This window comes from Ictidomys tridecemlineatus, chromosome 1, assembly GCF_052094955.1.
Source record: "Ictidomys tridecemlineatus isolate mIctTri1 chromosome 1, mIctTri1.hap1, whole genome shotgun sequence".
Taxonomy (NCBI): Eukaryota; Metazoa; Chordata; class Mammalia; order Rodentia; family Sciuridae; genus Ictidomys; species Ictidomys tridecemlineatus.
This window is the reverse complement of record NC_135477.1, coordinates 204,816,703-204,831,233: the sequence shown is the minus strand read 5'-3', so window position 1 is coordinate 204,831,233 and position 14,531 is coordinate 204,816,703. Positions and strand designations below refer to the sequence as shown.

Here is a 14,531-nt window from a genome sequence, read left to right as displayed (position 1 = left end):
AGTAAGCTTGCCCCCCAAGGGCCAGGCATGACATTCCACAGTGCTCTTCCCTGTTCATGGCACCCACTTCAGAGAGAGGACCTTCCCTCCTCTGGGGGAGGGTGCTCCTGGGAGATGTCCCCTCACATCACCAGTTCCTGGAAAGATGAAAACCCTGCCCCATAAGCACCTGATCAGATGTTTGATACTTTGTCCTTTCACAGAATGATGTGGGACATGGGACAGCAAATTCGCAAACACAAACAATAAATAAGTCAGCACATAAACATCACAATGTCAACCAGAACTAAAGGTATGGGTGACAATAAGGAGATGGCAGAGAGGGACTGGGCAGGACTGGGCAGGGTGAAGGAAAGTGTGGACCACGAGGATGGCAAGGTCCTCTTCACCCTGAATCCGCTCAGCCTCATTGCCCCATCTCTTGCTGGTCTGAACCATTCCAGGGTTCTTATTGGAGAAATGAAGGGGATTCTTCAAGGACCCTTTCTCCCTTTCACTCATCCCTCTCTCTGTTGCCAAAATCACCTCATTTTCAGTTAATTTCTAAAATTCTCACTTAATAAAATAATGTCCTTCATCGATGACAGGATAGAGCCCCCTGCTCTTTGCCATGGCTGGAGTGGCCACCCTGACCTAGCCCCCACCTGCCTCCCATGCTCATGGCCATCTGTTCTCCTACTCCCCTGCATCTCTGCATTTGGTGCCTTCTTCTGCCAAGAGGACCTGGCTGTTCTCAGTCTACCTGGTAAAGCCCTCTGTCACCATCGAGAACAAAGGTAAGCTTCCCCCTGCTCACAAGGAGGCTCAAGCCTCTGTCTGAGCTTGCTTGTCCCCCACACATGAGTGCTGAGGGGAGCCATTGGTAACTTAGAATATTGCCTGTATTTCCAGATTTCCCAGACTCATCAGTTAGGTCTGGAAACACATTTGAATTTCTAATTTCTAAAATAAAAATGTTTGCAGAGGGGCTCTTGTCTTGTTGATGTACCCAGCAACCCTAGCCCCTTCCTTTTCCTAAGATCCTGCCTGCAACATGAGCAGGTGACCAGGCATGCCCATCCGGCTCCCTGAGGATGCCCGCACCACTTGGCCCCCAATCCCACCCCAGCCTGATTCCCACCACTGGCCCCAGCACAAAGCTGAGGAGCTGGATCATTCTCAACTGGCCAGGACACTGCCTCAAAAGTTTTGAACAAGTTGGGTGAAAGATTCTTCTCCTCCCTCCTTCCAAGGCTATACAGATGTGACCTGAGCCTACAACGGCTGTGGACAAGCTGCTCTGGGAGGAGAAAGTCCATGCATGGTAACAAGAACAGAAAGCGTAGTGAGCAGCTCTGTTCTCTGGCTGCTGTCATCACCAAGACCCAGGCCTCCCACTGTCTGCTGGGACACCAACACACCCCTCTACTGGGGGAACTAAGTTGGACCTAGCCACTCGGAGTCACAGTCCTGATTAACACACCTTTGCCTCCGCCTCCCAAGAAACAGAGCTGAGCTCCTTCTCAGGAGACAGTGGACCAGGCCGCCCCACAGCATGCCTACCAAGGCAGAGCGTGCATCTCAAAGGAAGCTTTTCACGGATGCTTCTCCTGCACTGTTTTGTTTCTATTCTTATAGATGTGACTCTTGGTGAGCTCCGTGCCCATCTGCCCTGACTCACTGAGAAGATTCTGTACAGAATCCCGCTCAGGCAGGCTGTGGTTGGCTGCCTGTTGGCAGCCTCAGAAGGGCATTCTCCTGCCAGGACACCACAACCGTGCTCTGCTGTCGATGGGCCTGGGCCCTGAACTGTCATGGGTTGGGGACGGTCATCGATTTATTAATGATCCATGTTCTGGATTTCAATGACCAGGTGTCACCTCCGAGTCCAGCCTCAGGGAATTCCACCTCAATAGCAGTGGCCCTCCCTATGCCACGAAGCTGTGCAGCCGCAACCTCTCTCCACCCAGCAGACCAGTGGCCCAGGCTCCATGCAGGACTGCATTCTGCTCACTCTGTGCTGCTGACATCTCTCTCTAGGGCTCTGACTCACTCAGTACCCTTCACCACCCTTCACCACGACATCCTCCAGCCTCACCTGTGCCCTCCCACACTCTGCACCCCAGACACCCCCCTCCCAATTCAGCATCCTCCGGATTCACTAAATCTTCCCTAAATCCTACAGATCACGTCTGTGTGGGCAGCACACAGGTGAAGTGCAGATTCTGGAGTAACATGAACCTGGGCTCCAGCTTCCCATGCCTTCCTTCAACCTTCAGGGCCTGGACACTTGACCTCTGTGAGCACTGGTCTCCTCATCTCTGCAGTGGAGGTAGAAACAGAGAGTCCCGCGGTTCATTATCAGAACGCAGGATTTACCTTCAACGCAAAATTACTCAGGATATAAGAAAACTAGCCAAAGAGGAAACAGAGAAAATGATTAAACCAGCAGTTGACGCCTGAGTGAGGAGACAAAACAAATCGACTCACAGGAGGTGGGGGGAGGCCTGGCTGACCAACAGGGATAAACCCCACATGGAACAGATCAATCTCAGAAAGGCCTTCCTGCCCAGGAAAACAAAGGGAGATGTGGAAACTCCAGGTACATCCCTTAAAATAACCAATAGGGAACAGTAAAACCTAGGTGACATTCAGGAAGACTGTGCACCCCATAGTTCTCAGACTGAGGAGCCGGGGAGGGCTCTTGCACCTCGAGGAGACAAAATGCTGGTTGGAACAGTCAGGGGTGTGCCTGCGCCTCCAGACACCCAGGCTTGCAGGACTGTCAGTAAAGCCTCACTGTTTGTGATACTTTGTGTCTCTTGGTCCGTTGTTTGGGTTTGGACAAGAGAGCATGTTTCTCATAGAGGCACAATTCCTGTTATCCAAAGGGGTTACTGTGACCTCTACTTGAAATAGCAAGTTTTCTATGTTGCTTTTTGTCTCTGGCCACATGACCTCAGAACTTTGCTGAAAAGAAGATCATCACCAGATACAGCCCCTTGACCTTGGACCTCCAGAACCATGAGGCAAAATTAAACCTTTTCTCTTTATAAAGTTACCTGGCCTCAGGTCTTTCATTATTGTAACTAGAAGACAAACCAAGATCAGGGGAAAAACAATATAATCAGAGAAGGGTGAGAAGATTGTGTGTGAGAGAGTGGTCTCTTACTACTGACAGCCCATTCCTCTCAACAATTGGATGTAAGCAAGAAGCCTGAGTCTATGAACAGGAGATCACATAATCCTCTCAACCTGCTCCTGGAGAAAGTACATACCCTTGATTCCCACTGAGATAGAAGTCATATTTCACCAGCTGAATGGGCAGCAGTCACTTTCAAGAGTCTGTAACAGTCTAGTGATAAACATCAATAAAGCACTAATAAATTGCTCGAGCTAAACTTCATGAGTATTTGGGGAAAGCGTGTGAGAGTCTCAGAATCTCTCATCTATGTTCCTCGCATCTCCTTGGTGCCAGGACCTTGACTGCAAAAGGAGTTCCAGTCTTTCATTCTTTTTAGGTTTGTTAGTTCTTCAAATGAGTGAATTTCTCTGTAGACCTTTGAGATATTTAAGAGAAAAATAGAACACATCTTTATCTGCAGAAGGTAATAATCATACAATCTCATTGGTATGTTTAAAATGGCCAATGTGCAGTCTAAGAGTGGGGAGAGAAGAGCCCACCCCAGAGATCAGCAGGGCGCACTCAGGGTGAAGTCGAGGAGCACCAAAGAAAGCAGCCGGAGAGCCCTGCTCAGAGGCAAGATGGCGCCCTGTGCTCGCTTCAGGTGGGATGACTGACTGTGGGGTTCAGGTACTGTGAGCACAGTATAGCATGAACTCATGCACAAGAAATGTGTGGGTGCCCAGTACCTACGAGGCTTTACAGAGTCAGGCTCCAAAGCTCACTTAAAATGTTCAACATCTCTAGCAAGTAGAGAAACACAAATTAAAGCCACAGTGAGATTTCATCTCACTCCAGTCAGAATGGAGATTATCAAGAACACAAGCAATAAATTTTGGCAAGGATGTGGGGGAAAAGGTACTCTTATACACAGCTGGTGGGACTGCAACCTTCTGCAACAACTCTGGAAAGCAGTATGGAGATTCCTTAGAAAACTTGGAAAGGAACCACCATTTGACCCACTCCTTGGTCTATACCCAAAGGACCTAAAATCAGCATACTACAGTGATGCAGTCACATCAATGTTTAGAGCGGCTCAATTCACAATAGCTAAGCTATGGAACCAACCTAGGTGTCCATCAATGGATGAATGGATAAACAAAGTGTGGTACATATACACAATGGAGTATTACTTAGCCATAAAGAAGAATGAAATGATGGCATTTGCTGGTAAATAGATGGAGCTGGAGAATATCATGCTAAGTGAAATAAGCCAATCCCCAAAAAAACAGGTTGAAAGTTTTTTTCTGATATGTGGAAGGTAAACCACAATAAAGGGCAGGGAAAATAGAAGTCTGTAGATTAGACAAAGGGGAGTGGAGGTAAGGGAAGGGTGCCGGAAAAGGAAAGGCAGTGGGATGGGTGTGACATGATTCTCCTGTGTTCGTGTATGAAATCACCACTGTGGACTCCACTGTCACACACATCCACAAGAAGAGGTCCTAACTAGAATAAGATACATTCCGTGCTTGTATAATTATGCAGAATTGATTCTGCTGTTGTGTTTAACTAAAAAGAACCATTTTTTTTAAAGAGCAGCCTTTCCACGATCCCCTGAGAGTGAAGGCTGAGTAGGTCTAGACCTGCATCCCCGACTGTACAGCCCCCATCTTCCACAGCAGTGCTGTCCTCTTCAGGCCCCAGGGAGTGGCCTGAGGCTGTACTCAGCATCTGTTTTTGGAGCAGCTGCCTGGTGCCAGGCTCAGTGGCAGGTGACTAGGATGCACTGAGGAGCCAGACAGATAGTGTCCTGCCCCATTGGAGGGCTGAGGGGAGGAGGGCACAGCCAGTCCACCAGCAGCAGGGCTACTAGATGCCGACCGCAGGAGAGAGCCAAGCAGGGAGCCTTGCATCTCAGGAGAGGGCCACACCAAGCTCCTGCTGCACCTTCGCTCTGGCAAATTCATGGTGCCATCCGCGCACTCCCCCAGCTGCGCTTGCTCCCCAGGTGACAGGGAGGAGCTGGACCTGGGGGTGACCACTGGACAAGTGTGCTTCCCTGGGAACTTGGAGCTCGTCAGCTAACCAAGGAACCAGCTCCCAGAGCGTTTCCTTCTCGGCATTGTTAAATAACCAAAGACAGTACTGGTGCAACTTTCCCATCCTTCTATGGAATTAGGGAACAAACAAGCAAGAATTTAACTTAAATATAAAAATTAAAACAACCCAAAAAGAGCTGGCCCACGGTGCTATCATCTCCCACTTTATCAAGAAAAAAGAATTTTGAAATACTTCAAAGCTCTTTTTCTCTAATAAATAGCCTTATACCCCCACATAGAACAAAGGACAAAACCCATGCAGTCATCTCAACAGACACAGAAACAAACAAACAGGATTGGAAGAAAAATTCCTCACACTCAATGAAAGTCATGTGCAGAGCAACAGAAACTGCTAGAGTTAAACTTACTGGAGCCAGGAGAACGTCCTCTCCCCAGGATCAGGGCTGAGGGAGGACACCCACTCATGCACTTGGTCAAGGCTTTGTGAGAGATTCTTTAAAGGCAAGCCTAGCAGGGTGATTAAGCAAGACAATAAGCCACCCAGACAAGAAAGGCAGAAACAAAGCTCTCTTTACAGAGAACAAGGACTCCAGGATAATTCAACACTGAAGGAATGTCTTCAATGACACAGAACAAATGGTGCTGAGATGACTGGAAATTCCATGCTAAACAGAAAAATTTAGACCCTTATCTCACATTCACGAAAAATGACTCCAAAAATGGATCACAGACCTAAATGTACCAGCTGAACTATTTAGAAAATTTAGAAAAATATGTGAGAAAAATCTTGTGAACGTGGATGAGGCAATTATTTCTTAGGTTTTACAGCAAAAGCTTAATTCATAAAAGAAAAAATTATACATTGGATCTCACCAAGTGAAAATTTTATGCTCTTCAAAAGATGAAAGATCATGAAAGACTGGTCAAAGTCTGGGATGAAGTCTCTCAAATCATACCTGATAACGTCAATCACAAGCATTTTTAAAAATTTGTAATGGGCAAAAAATTTGAGCAGCACTCTACCAAATATCTGTAGATGTTAAATAGCATGTGGGAAGACATTCCACAGCACTAATCATTCCGGAAATACAAACTAAAACCAATATGGCTCACCTCTCTGAACCCATCAGAATAGCCAAAATTAACAGGATGATGACACCAAGTGCTGGCACAACTGTGGAGGTAACAGGATGATGACACCAAGTGCTGGCACAACTGTGGAGGTAACAGGACTCTCAGACACCTATGGCAGGAAAGCAAATGCCACACCCACTTCAGGAAACAATTTGGCAGCTTCCTAAGTAGTTCAACATGTGCTTCTGTGTATTGTGAGACTCTTCTATTTCTAGAGAAATGACTGCTTGAAGTGACAGAAATGACAAACAAAAGCTTGCATGAATGCTCCCAGCAGCATTAGCCCAACCAGGAGAAACCCAAATGTCCATCCACGGGGACAAACTGTGATATATTCACAAAGTGGCATACAGCTCAGCAGTTAAAGAAGAATTATGGAGACACATACCAGCAAGGATACATCTCAAGTTAATTACACTGAGGGAAAGAAGAGAGAGAGATAAGCGGGGCAATGAAGACGGAGATAACAAACATACTTTACTGTTTCATTTATATGAAACTCCAGAAAATAAAAATTAATTGTAGGGAGTGATTACACGGGACAAATGGAGAGGGGCAAGAGAGAAGGGATTATAAAGAAGCAAGAAGAAAGATCAAAGGCTAAAGATATCACTGCCCCAATTTGGGTGGTGTTTTTGCACCCACAAAACCATCAAAATGTACCAAACTCTCCATTTAAACATGGGCAGCTCATTGAGTGTCAGCTGTGTGGTCATGAAGCTGTTAGATAGGAAAATGGCAGAGGGAGGCTGCAGCCTCAACACATGGCCTCTGTGCCTGGACCCATGCCTACCTGTGTCTGGGTCTCACTGCTCTGTGATCCAGTTAATTTACGAACTTTGTTTAGCTCCTCTGAGTTTTTTCTGGAAGCTAAGTGAAGCCGGCACACCCTCCCTACCACCAAAGCTACATGATGGGGGTTTAGATTGTGAATCAAGAACCAAAGCACAATGGAGGGCTCCCTTCCCTTCTACTTAACACAGAATAAATATGTCCCCAGGAGACACCAGACACTAGGGATTGTACCTGCCCAGGCCTGAAATCTGTAGCACAGTCACAGCCCCACATCTCCAGCAAACCCCAACACTGTAGCAAGCAGGGCCTTGCCAGGGAAGAGCAGATGAGGGTCCCCAGGAGGAGGAGGGGGCGCGGGCATGCGTCTTGGCAAGTGAAGGCAGAGGTGTGCAGGTTCATGCGGGATTGTCCAAGATCTCCTTGAATTATGCAGAAACAATTCCAGGATGTTAGTTCTTAATTAGAGATGCCAAAGAGAGAGAAGAATAAATGATCTAATTAATATTGAAATCATAATGAAGCTGACAGGAACAAAAGGTTGAGAAGGCAGCAGTGCCCATCCCTGGCCAACAGGAAATATATGACACATCTCCAATTAGAATGGAACAATGAAAGTCCAAATTACCAGCATAAAGAAGGACAAAATTAGGCAATAACATCCAAACCGCATGAGGACTTCTTCTGAGCTGCATGGCTCCTGGCAGCGTGTGAAAGAGGGAAATTCATGCCAGAAGTAGAGTAACCGCGGATCTGGCAGGAATTTTTGTGAATCATTGCTAAAGGAGAAAGGATGGCCTGCAACCTCTTTTGGAATTTTTCTCTGTGTTCTTCCAAGTAGAATTAGCATTAGCCAGGGGTCATTGGATCAGGCTTTCTTTTATCTGCAACAACAACAGAAACAATCCACACCAACCCAGGCATACAACTTAGCTCTGCCTGAGCCCAAGACCTGCCGCCCTGACCAGCACCCCTCACATCTGAACCCGAAGGGTGAGGGGCCTGTCAGTGATGTCATCTCTGTAAGGGCCCCCATGAGAACACACCATCATCCAGCCCGTCCTGTCTGAAAGTCCAGCCTCTTGGAGAAACTCCTCACAGCCCTCATAGGGATACAGTGATCCCAAGAGTGAGGCTGCTCTCCGAGGTGCTGACCGGGTCCTCCAGGCTGTCTGGTGACCAGCAGCCCACAGGCTGCTCAGCAGCAGACTTTGTTTCTTCTGACACCCATTGTCTGACCTGACCCCTCCCAGGTCACCTGTGGAGATGAGACTCTTCCTGGGCAGGTAAGGCTCTCACATGTTAGTGCTCTATTATTGGCCCTTTAACATCTCCTTATTATGAGTCCAGCTGATACCTAAAGGCCAGACACTTACTCATAGCAGCCACAGGCTGGAGGTACAATTTCGAGATCCACATGAACTTATATTTATTTCTCTGGAAGCATGCATAAGTTCATCTCCTGCTGAGAAACTTGACTGGCCTCAGTGGCTCTGGAAGCCACAATCCACTGACCCAAGACAACTGCAAGTGCAGAAAAACACAACCTTGTTTGGAACAAGGGGTTGACAGAGGTAAACTTTAATAATCTCAAGAAGAAATCATCCTGAATTAAGGTAACCCCAAATGCAATGATAAGCACCAGTATGATAAAGGAAGGTCATTCAGAGACACAGGTAAGAGGTGAGAAGGGAAGCAGAGATTAAAGTGAGGAGGCCATAATCCCAGGAATGCCCAGAGCCCCCAGAAGCTGTGCAAGGCAAGGATGGACCCTCTCTAGAGTCGCTGGAGGGTGTGGGGCTGCCAATGCCCTAATTTTAGACTTCCAGCCTCCAAGAGAACAATTTCCATGTGTTAAGTCACCGCATTTGTATAACCTGTGACACCAGCCCTAGGAATGCAACATGTGTAGCAAAGGAATGTCACAGATGCCTTTAAGGACCTAGACTGGGGTGGTTGTTGGGCAGGTCTTCGTGAGGGGTAGAGGAGGGCTGCAGTTAGAGAAGAGGACGTGGTGATGGGATCAGGGGCCAGGGGAGAGGTGAAGGTGTCACACTGCTGACTTTGAGATGGAGGAGGACACGAGCTAGGAAGGCAGCCTGCCTCTGAAGCTGGAGGAGGAGGTGGCTCTACCAGCCTCTCACAGGCTTCCCACCTCCAGAAGCATGGGCAGCCACCAAGTTCATGGTGACCTGCTACAGCAACCACAGGGACTAACACACAAACCTTCCAGGTGCTGTGGGCAGAAACAGGTCGTTTGTAGATCCAGAGTAAGCCATTATCAAGTGACTCCCTGACTGTCCCTGCCACCTCACCCACACAGTGTGGTTTATGACATTAGAGTGTCACTCAGGATGCGTGGGTCTGAGGGTCCTGGAAGGGATCTACCTTCATATCCACTAGAGTGCAAGGAGTGGCATTGCCCTTCTACTTGCGGATTCCTCTTGTGCAAACTCCAGGCCCTGATAGTTCCTAGCTTAAAGGTCCGTGTGACAATGAAGTGAAACAACAGTACTAATGTCCTTATTGTGGTAGTACCTGGCACTTAATAAATGCTTAACCAGTGGTGCCCCTTTAATACTCATGTGCTGTTGAAAACTGCTAAGGGAACACGTCACATGCACTCCACCTTGGTAGCTCCTGGGACTCTATACGCACTGCCCTCCACAAGCAGATGATCAAGATATGTGTTACAGAATGGAATATCCTCAAGGGGGAAGAATAAGGTGGACTGCAGGCCAGGCCCACATGTCCACTATCACCAAGTCCTATGGCTTTAGAGCTCTCTCCACCTCTCTTTGAAGATTTCCAGTAACAGGAAATTCAGTAGAGATGTCCACAAAGACAAAAAAGCCACTCATGCATGGTATCTCCTCCCACCTCCAGGAATCCCTAGCATTCATTTGTTTGAATATTTAACCAACATTTACTTGTTCCAGACACTGTGCTCAGGGCTGGAAACAGCATAGACACAGCCATAGATATTGTGGCCCTACAACCAAGAAGAGGTTAAGATTTGTAGATGTGATCATGGATATGCGTATGCGCGGGGATCTAAATTTGTACATCTATCAGTGCAACATTGACATATGATGGCTCAAACACTTTGTGACTTCCTTTAGATGTACATTCTCATTTAATTATTCCCCAAATTCACTTCATCACACAGATCTAACAAACAGAAATCCAATTACACATACTCAGAATAGCTGGGCTGCTACCAGAAAAAACCTCCACCAGGAGACACAGAGAGTAAAAGGCTCTGCCCAAGGCCAGCTTACCTGGGCACACACCACCCACACCATTTCCTTTAAAGTAACCCTTGTCCTATGCCTGTGGCTTAAAGCAAGGAAAACATTTTTTTTAATCAACTGTCTTTTGAACTCCAAAAGCCCAGGTCTCCACTAATGGGCTTTCCAGGACTATTTTGATTATGGTTCTTTCTACCTTACACAATGACATTGAAACAAATCTCTATAGAAGGTAACTTTCCACCATATCGTTATCATCCCCATTTGTAGATAAGGATCTGAGTTCACAGAAGTTTAGCGATTTGCCCAAGGTCTGGTGGTAAGGAAGGTGGAGTTAAGATCTGAACCTTGTCTGTCTGAATGCTTAACCAAAGAACTCACCACCTCTGCAGTCCTTCCTTTACTTTGAACTTAAAATGGTCCTTTTTAACTGCCACTTTAGGAATACAAAAAGCACAAATCTCCCTCTTCCACATGATGGTCCTTGAAAGACATAAAAGCGCTGTCACCACCTCACCCTGGGGCCTCTTCTTCTCATCACCAGGCTAAACATTCGCCCTTGCTATAGTCTTTCCTCCTGTGATTTGATTTCAAGAACCCTTGGCCACCCAGACATTCTTTGGCAGAACACAATCCAATTTTCCAGTGCCCTCTTAGGGCCTGAAGGATGACAGAATGAAGTAGATCATTTGTTGCTCCTTTCTCTTTTTTGAGACCACAGTATGAGAAAAAAACTCACTTTCATCTAAAATCTAAGATCGGAAAGCCAGCCTTGTAAGTATGACTTGAGGTGGCAAATGTCCTTCCACCTCCTTGGGGGAGACAAGAGGGAGTAGTGGGGACTGTGGTGAGCTGCGGGGTCCAAGCCTTACACAAAATGTCTCCTCTACTCAACTCCAGGTGCAGCCCACGTGAGCCCAAGGCCCAGGACCACATTATCTCATGATTTTTCATCAGAAACTGGAAATCCAAATTTCTGTGCCAATTTGTCCACTTTTACATGACCACAACGATTAAAGAATAAAAGCCAGCCAGCCACGTGTACGTATACAATGCACGTACACACAGGTGTGCACGCACACACACACTCTCAAGCCGCATCCCCTACTTTTTTTTTTATTTTTAACTTCAGAGCAATTTGTGACTTAAAACTTGACATTTATCCCCTCCAATCTTGCCCAATTAGGGTCAGGTTCCAGATTTTTAAAATATTTATGCCTTTAGATTCTGTCCTTCGAAAGTCATTCCATCCCAGGTTGAAGAAGCTAATTTGTGCATTGCCATAATTTGCATCTTCCTGGATTCCCACTTCCTTGCCATCTCAATCCCAGACTCAGGCCACTGAACCCCCAGTGCATGCAGATCTTTAGGGACCCAGTAAACTCATCCTTAGGGCCCCATTGTGTTCCCTGTGCTGTGAAGGAGTGGCTGAGCAGCAGCCACACAGATGGAGGGGCTCTCCTGAGGGTACTAACAAATGTGCCAATGTCCAGGGCTGTCCCTGGTTTCAGGCTGAGGCCAGCACAGGGCTCTGTGGTCACTTCCATCCATCTTAGAGTCATGGAAAAATTGACTACGAACATTAAGAGTGAAGCCACAACCTGTGCATCCCAGCTATCTAATTAAGTCTGGCCCACTGACACGGGCAGCAAGGATGACCAGAAGACCTGTCCTACTGCAGGGCTGAGCTTGGTGATCTGTGGGCTCCATTTCACAGCTAGAAGAGTACACAATCATTTGCTAAAGAACTTGCTTTTTCATGAGGCTGCAATAGGCAAAATCTGTCCTCTTCCAAAACTGTATCTATAAGGAGGGACAGAGGATATTTTGGGTGGGATCCATAAACTTGAACTTGAACTGGCCTCCCTTGAGTGGAGCTTTCCAGCCAGCAGAACAAGGATCCTGTGTGGGGCACCACAGGAGGCTCTCAGGAGGGGACTGAGGGCTTAAGGAACCCACTGAGGGGAGTCACTTGTCTGGGTCCATGATGGCATAAGCACACAGAGCCATGTCCATTTGCCAGTGTCTGCTTCTGCTTTCTGGAAGGAGGGGGAGGGTGAGGAGTGTGTGTGGCCAAAGGCATATTAACCATTTTTTCATCCATGCGCATGATCTCCTGTGAGCACTTGGTCCCCTGAGCTGAGAAGGTAAGGCCTGGGCTTGTTCCATCTCCAGGCACGAGGCAGGGCCGTATGTCCAGGTCTTAAGCTGGTCCAGCCTTCTTCTCATGGAGAATTAATGTTCCAAGCCCAGGAAACCACCGGCACCAAGCTTGAGTTTCCTACAAACTCTTTGTTTTTCACTAGATCTCACTAGTACACCATTTCTTTTTTACTAAACTGTCACTAGACCAAGACACAGCCTCCTGCAGGTTGCACTGAGGAGAAATAAACCCCTCCACGACCCTTTCTCCCTGGGGAACCCCAGAAGGCCTTCCTGTTGGCCATGAACAGTTTTGCTGAACGTCTGAACCAGAGCTGGGAGAAGGTGAGGAAGGGAGGGTTGGGCATTGATGTCTTCTCCTAAAACATGGGGACAGAGTTGACTCCAGGCCTCTCTCAGCACTTGAAGGAGGAAGGATCGTCCTCAAGACTGAAGTTTCTTCTCCCCAGGTATTTGCTGCAAAAAGAAGCAGCAACCAACGTACTCAGAAAAAAATGGGCAGAAACACCTAATTTAGCAGTTTGAGGAGAACCCTGTGAAGACCGTGGAAAACTGAAAACATGGGCTGCTTCCCGGCAGAATTTAAAGTCAGAAGTGTAGCTAATTAGAATGAAGCACACAGTAAAAATTTCCCTTGGACAGACTCCCCAACTGAGCTATATGCCTCAGGTTATATTCAAATTAAGGCAGGTAGCACAGGATGAGCTATTAAAAAATTTAATAGTCACTAATTTTAATGTTACTAACAAAAATTTAGTACATCAGGCTCATGAGTTTTATTATCCTGTAATGAGACCAAATCTGTTTTTAAGTTTGAAACAGGGAGGTATTTATTAACACCACACGCCAACCAGCAGGGCCAACCAGCCACTCCAAAACAGCGAGGCAGTTAAAGAATATACATTTAGTAAGTAAAAAGATTGGGCACAGAAAGTTGGTACCAATTGAGATGGTATGGGGACTGTTGATGCTAAGAGAACAGCACCCTATGAAGAAAGAGAGGGAGGATGGGGAGAGAGATAGAACTGAGCGTTGGCACAGATTTGCCCTTGAGATTCAGGCTTGGCAGAAGGGAGCAGCTTGGCCACCCGCAGATGCTATCTGACCCAGGTTTTCTCTGATTCAGCCAGTTGCTGCTTAGTGAGGTCACTCTGGTCCACAACCCTAGGAGCACAGGGTGCTTACCAGATATCCAGACTAGTACATAGTGAGCCATGAAAGCTACGTGCACTTGGGAGACAGGCAGATGAAGCCATCACGTACCTTCACGATGTCCTCATTGGCCGACCTGCACTCCACAGTCTCTGACACATCCACCATTGAACCGTCCTCTTGAACCCCCACGACTGTGACAGGGACCGAGACGGGCTTTCCCATGAGAATGGCAGTGTTGAAAACCTCCGTGTCCTGAAGGAGAGAAGAGGTACCGGTGAGCGAGCTTGGATCCCAGGGAGCTGGGTGAGGCCGGCCAGCACCGCCTCTGCCCTAAGAGCCTGCAGGGATGCAGCCATGTGAGGGTGGGGTCCAGCCAGACTGATGGCCACACCCGGCAGCCAGACCCTCTCCTGGCACCCAGCCTCTCGGGAGCACCGAGCTGCTCCCTCCTCCACCTCCTCCCCCACCCCGCACCTCCCGCATCTGTTGGGCTCACACCTGGCACAGGATTTCTCCCCAGCATTCTCCAGGGCTCGGTCTGAGGGTTTTTTGGGCAGTGACTGCCTGTTCTGGGCTTAGTACACACTTAGTACACAGGAAGTACATGCTTCATTTTTGTTTCAAATGAAGAAAGACAACAGCACAAAGAGCAAAGGAGAACTCGTCACATCATAAACCTCTGCACACCTGGGCTGGGCACCGTGGCCCCCCCCTCAGCTCTTGGGACCCCAGAGATTCCCCTGCAAACCCTGATGACCCCTGGGGGCTCGTGGGTTCTGTCTTCCTAATTCATCTCCATCTGTCAACTTCCTGCTGTTGCCTCTCCCAGCTCCCCTGCCCTCCCAGTGCCTCTGGCCTGGACAGCTACGCTGG

General features: G+C 47.7%; 1 protein-coding gene across 1 annotated transcript in view; it reads right to left on the bottom strand.

The window, feature by feature from the left end:
- LOC101976033 (transmembrane protein 132B-like) overlaps positions 1–13,838 on the bottom strand; it is a 42,500-nt gene extending 28,662 nt beyond the window's left edge. Inside the window, 1 exon segment of the mRNA XM_013366286.4 lies at positions 13,767–13,838. Coding sequence (XP_013221740.3) covers positions 13,767–13,823 — 57 coding nt within the window. The 5' untranslated portion in view covers positions 13,824–13,838.
- Positions 13,839–14,531: the final 693 nt, after the last annotated feature.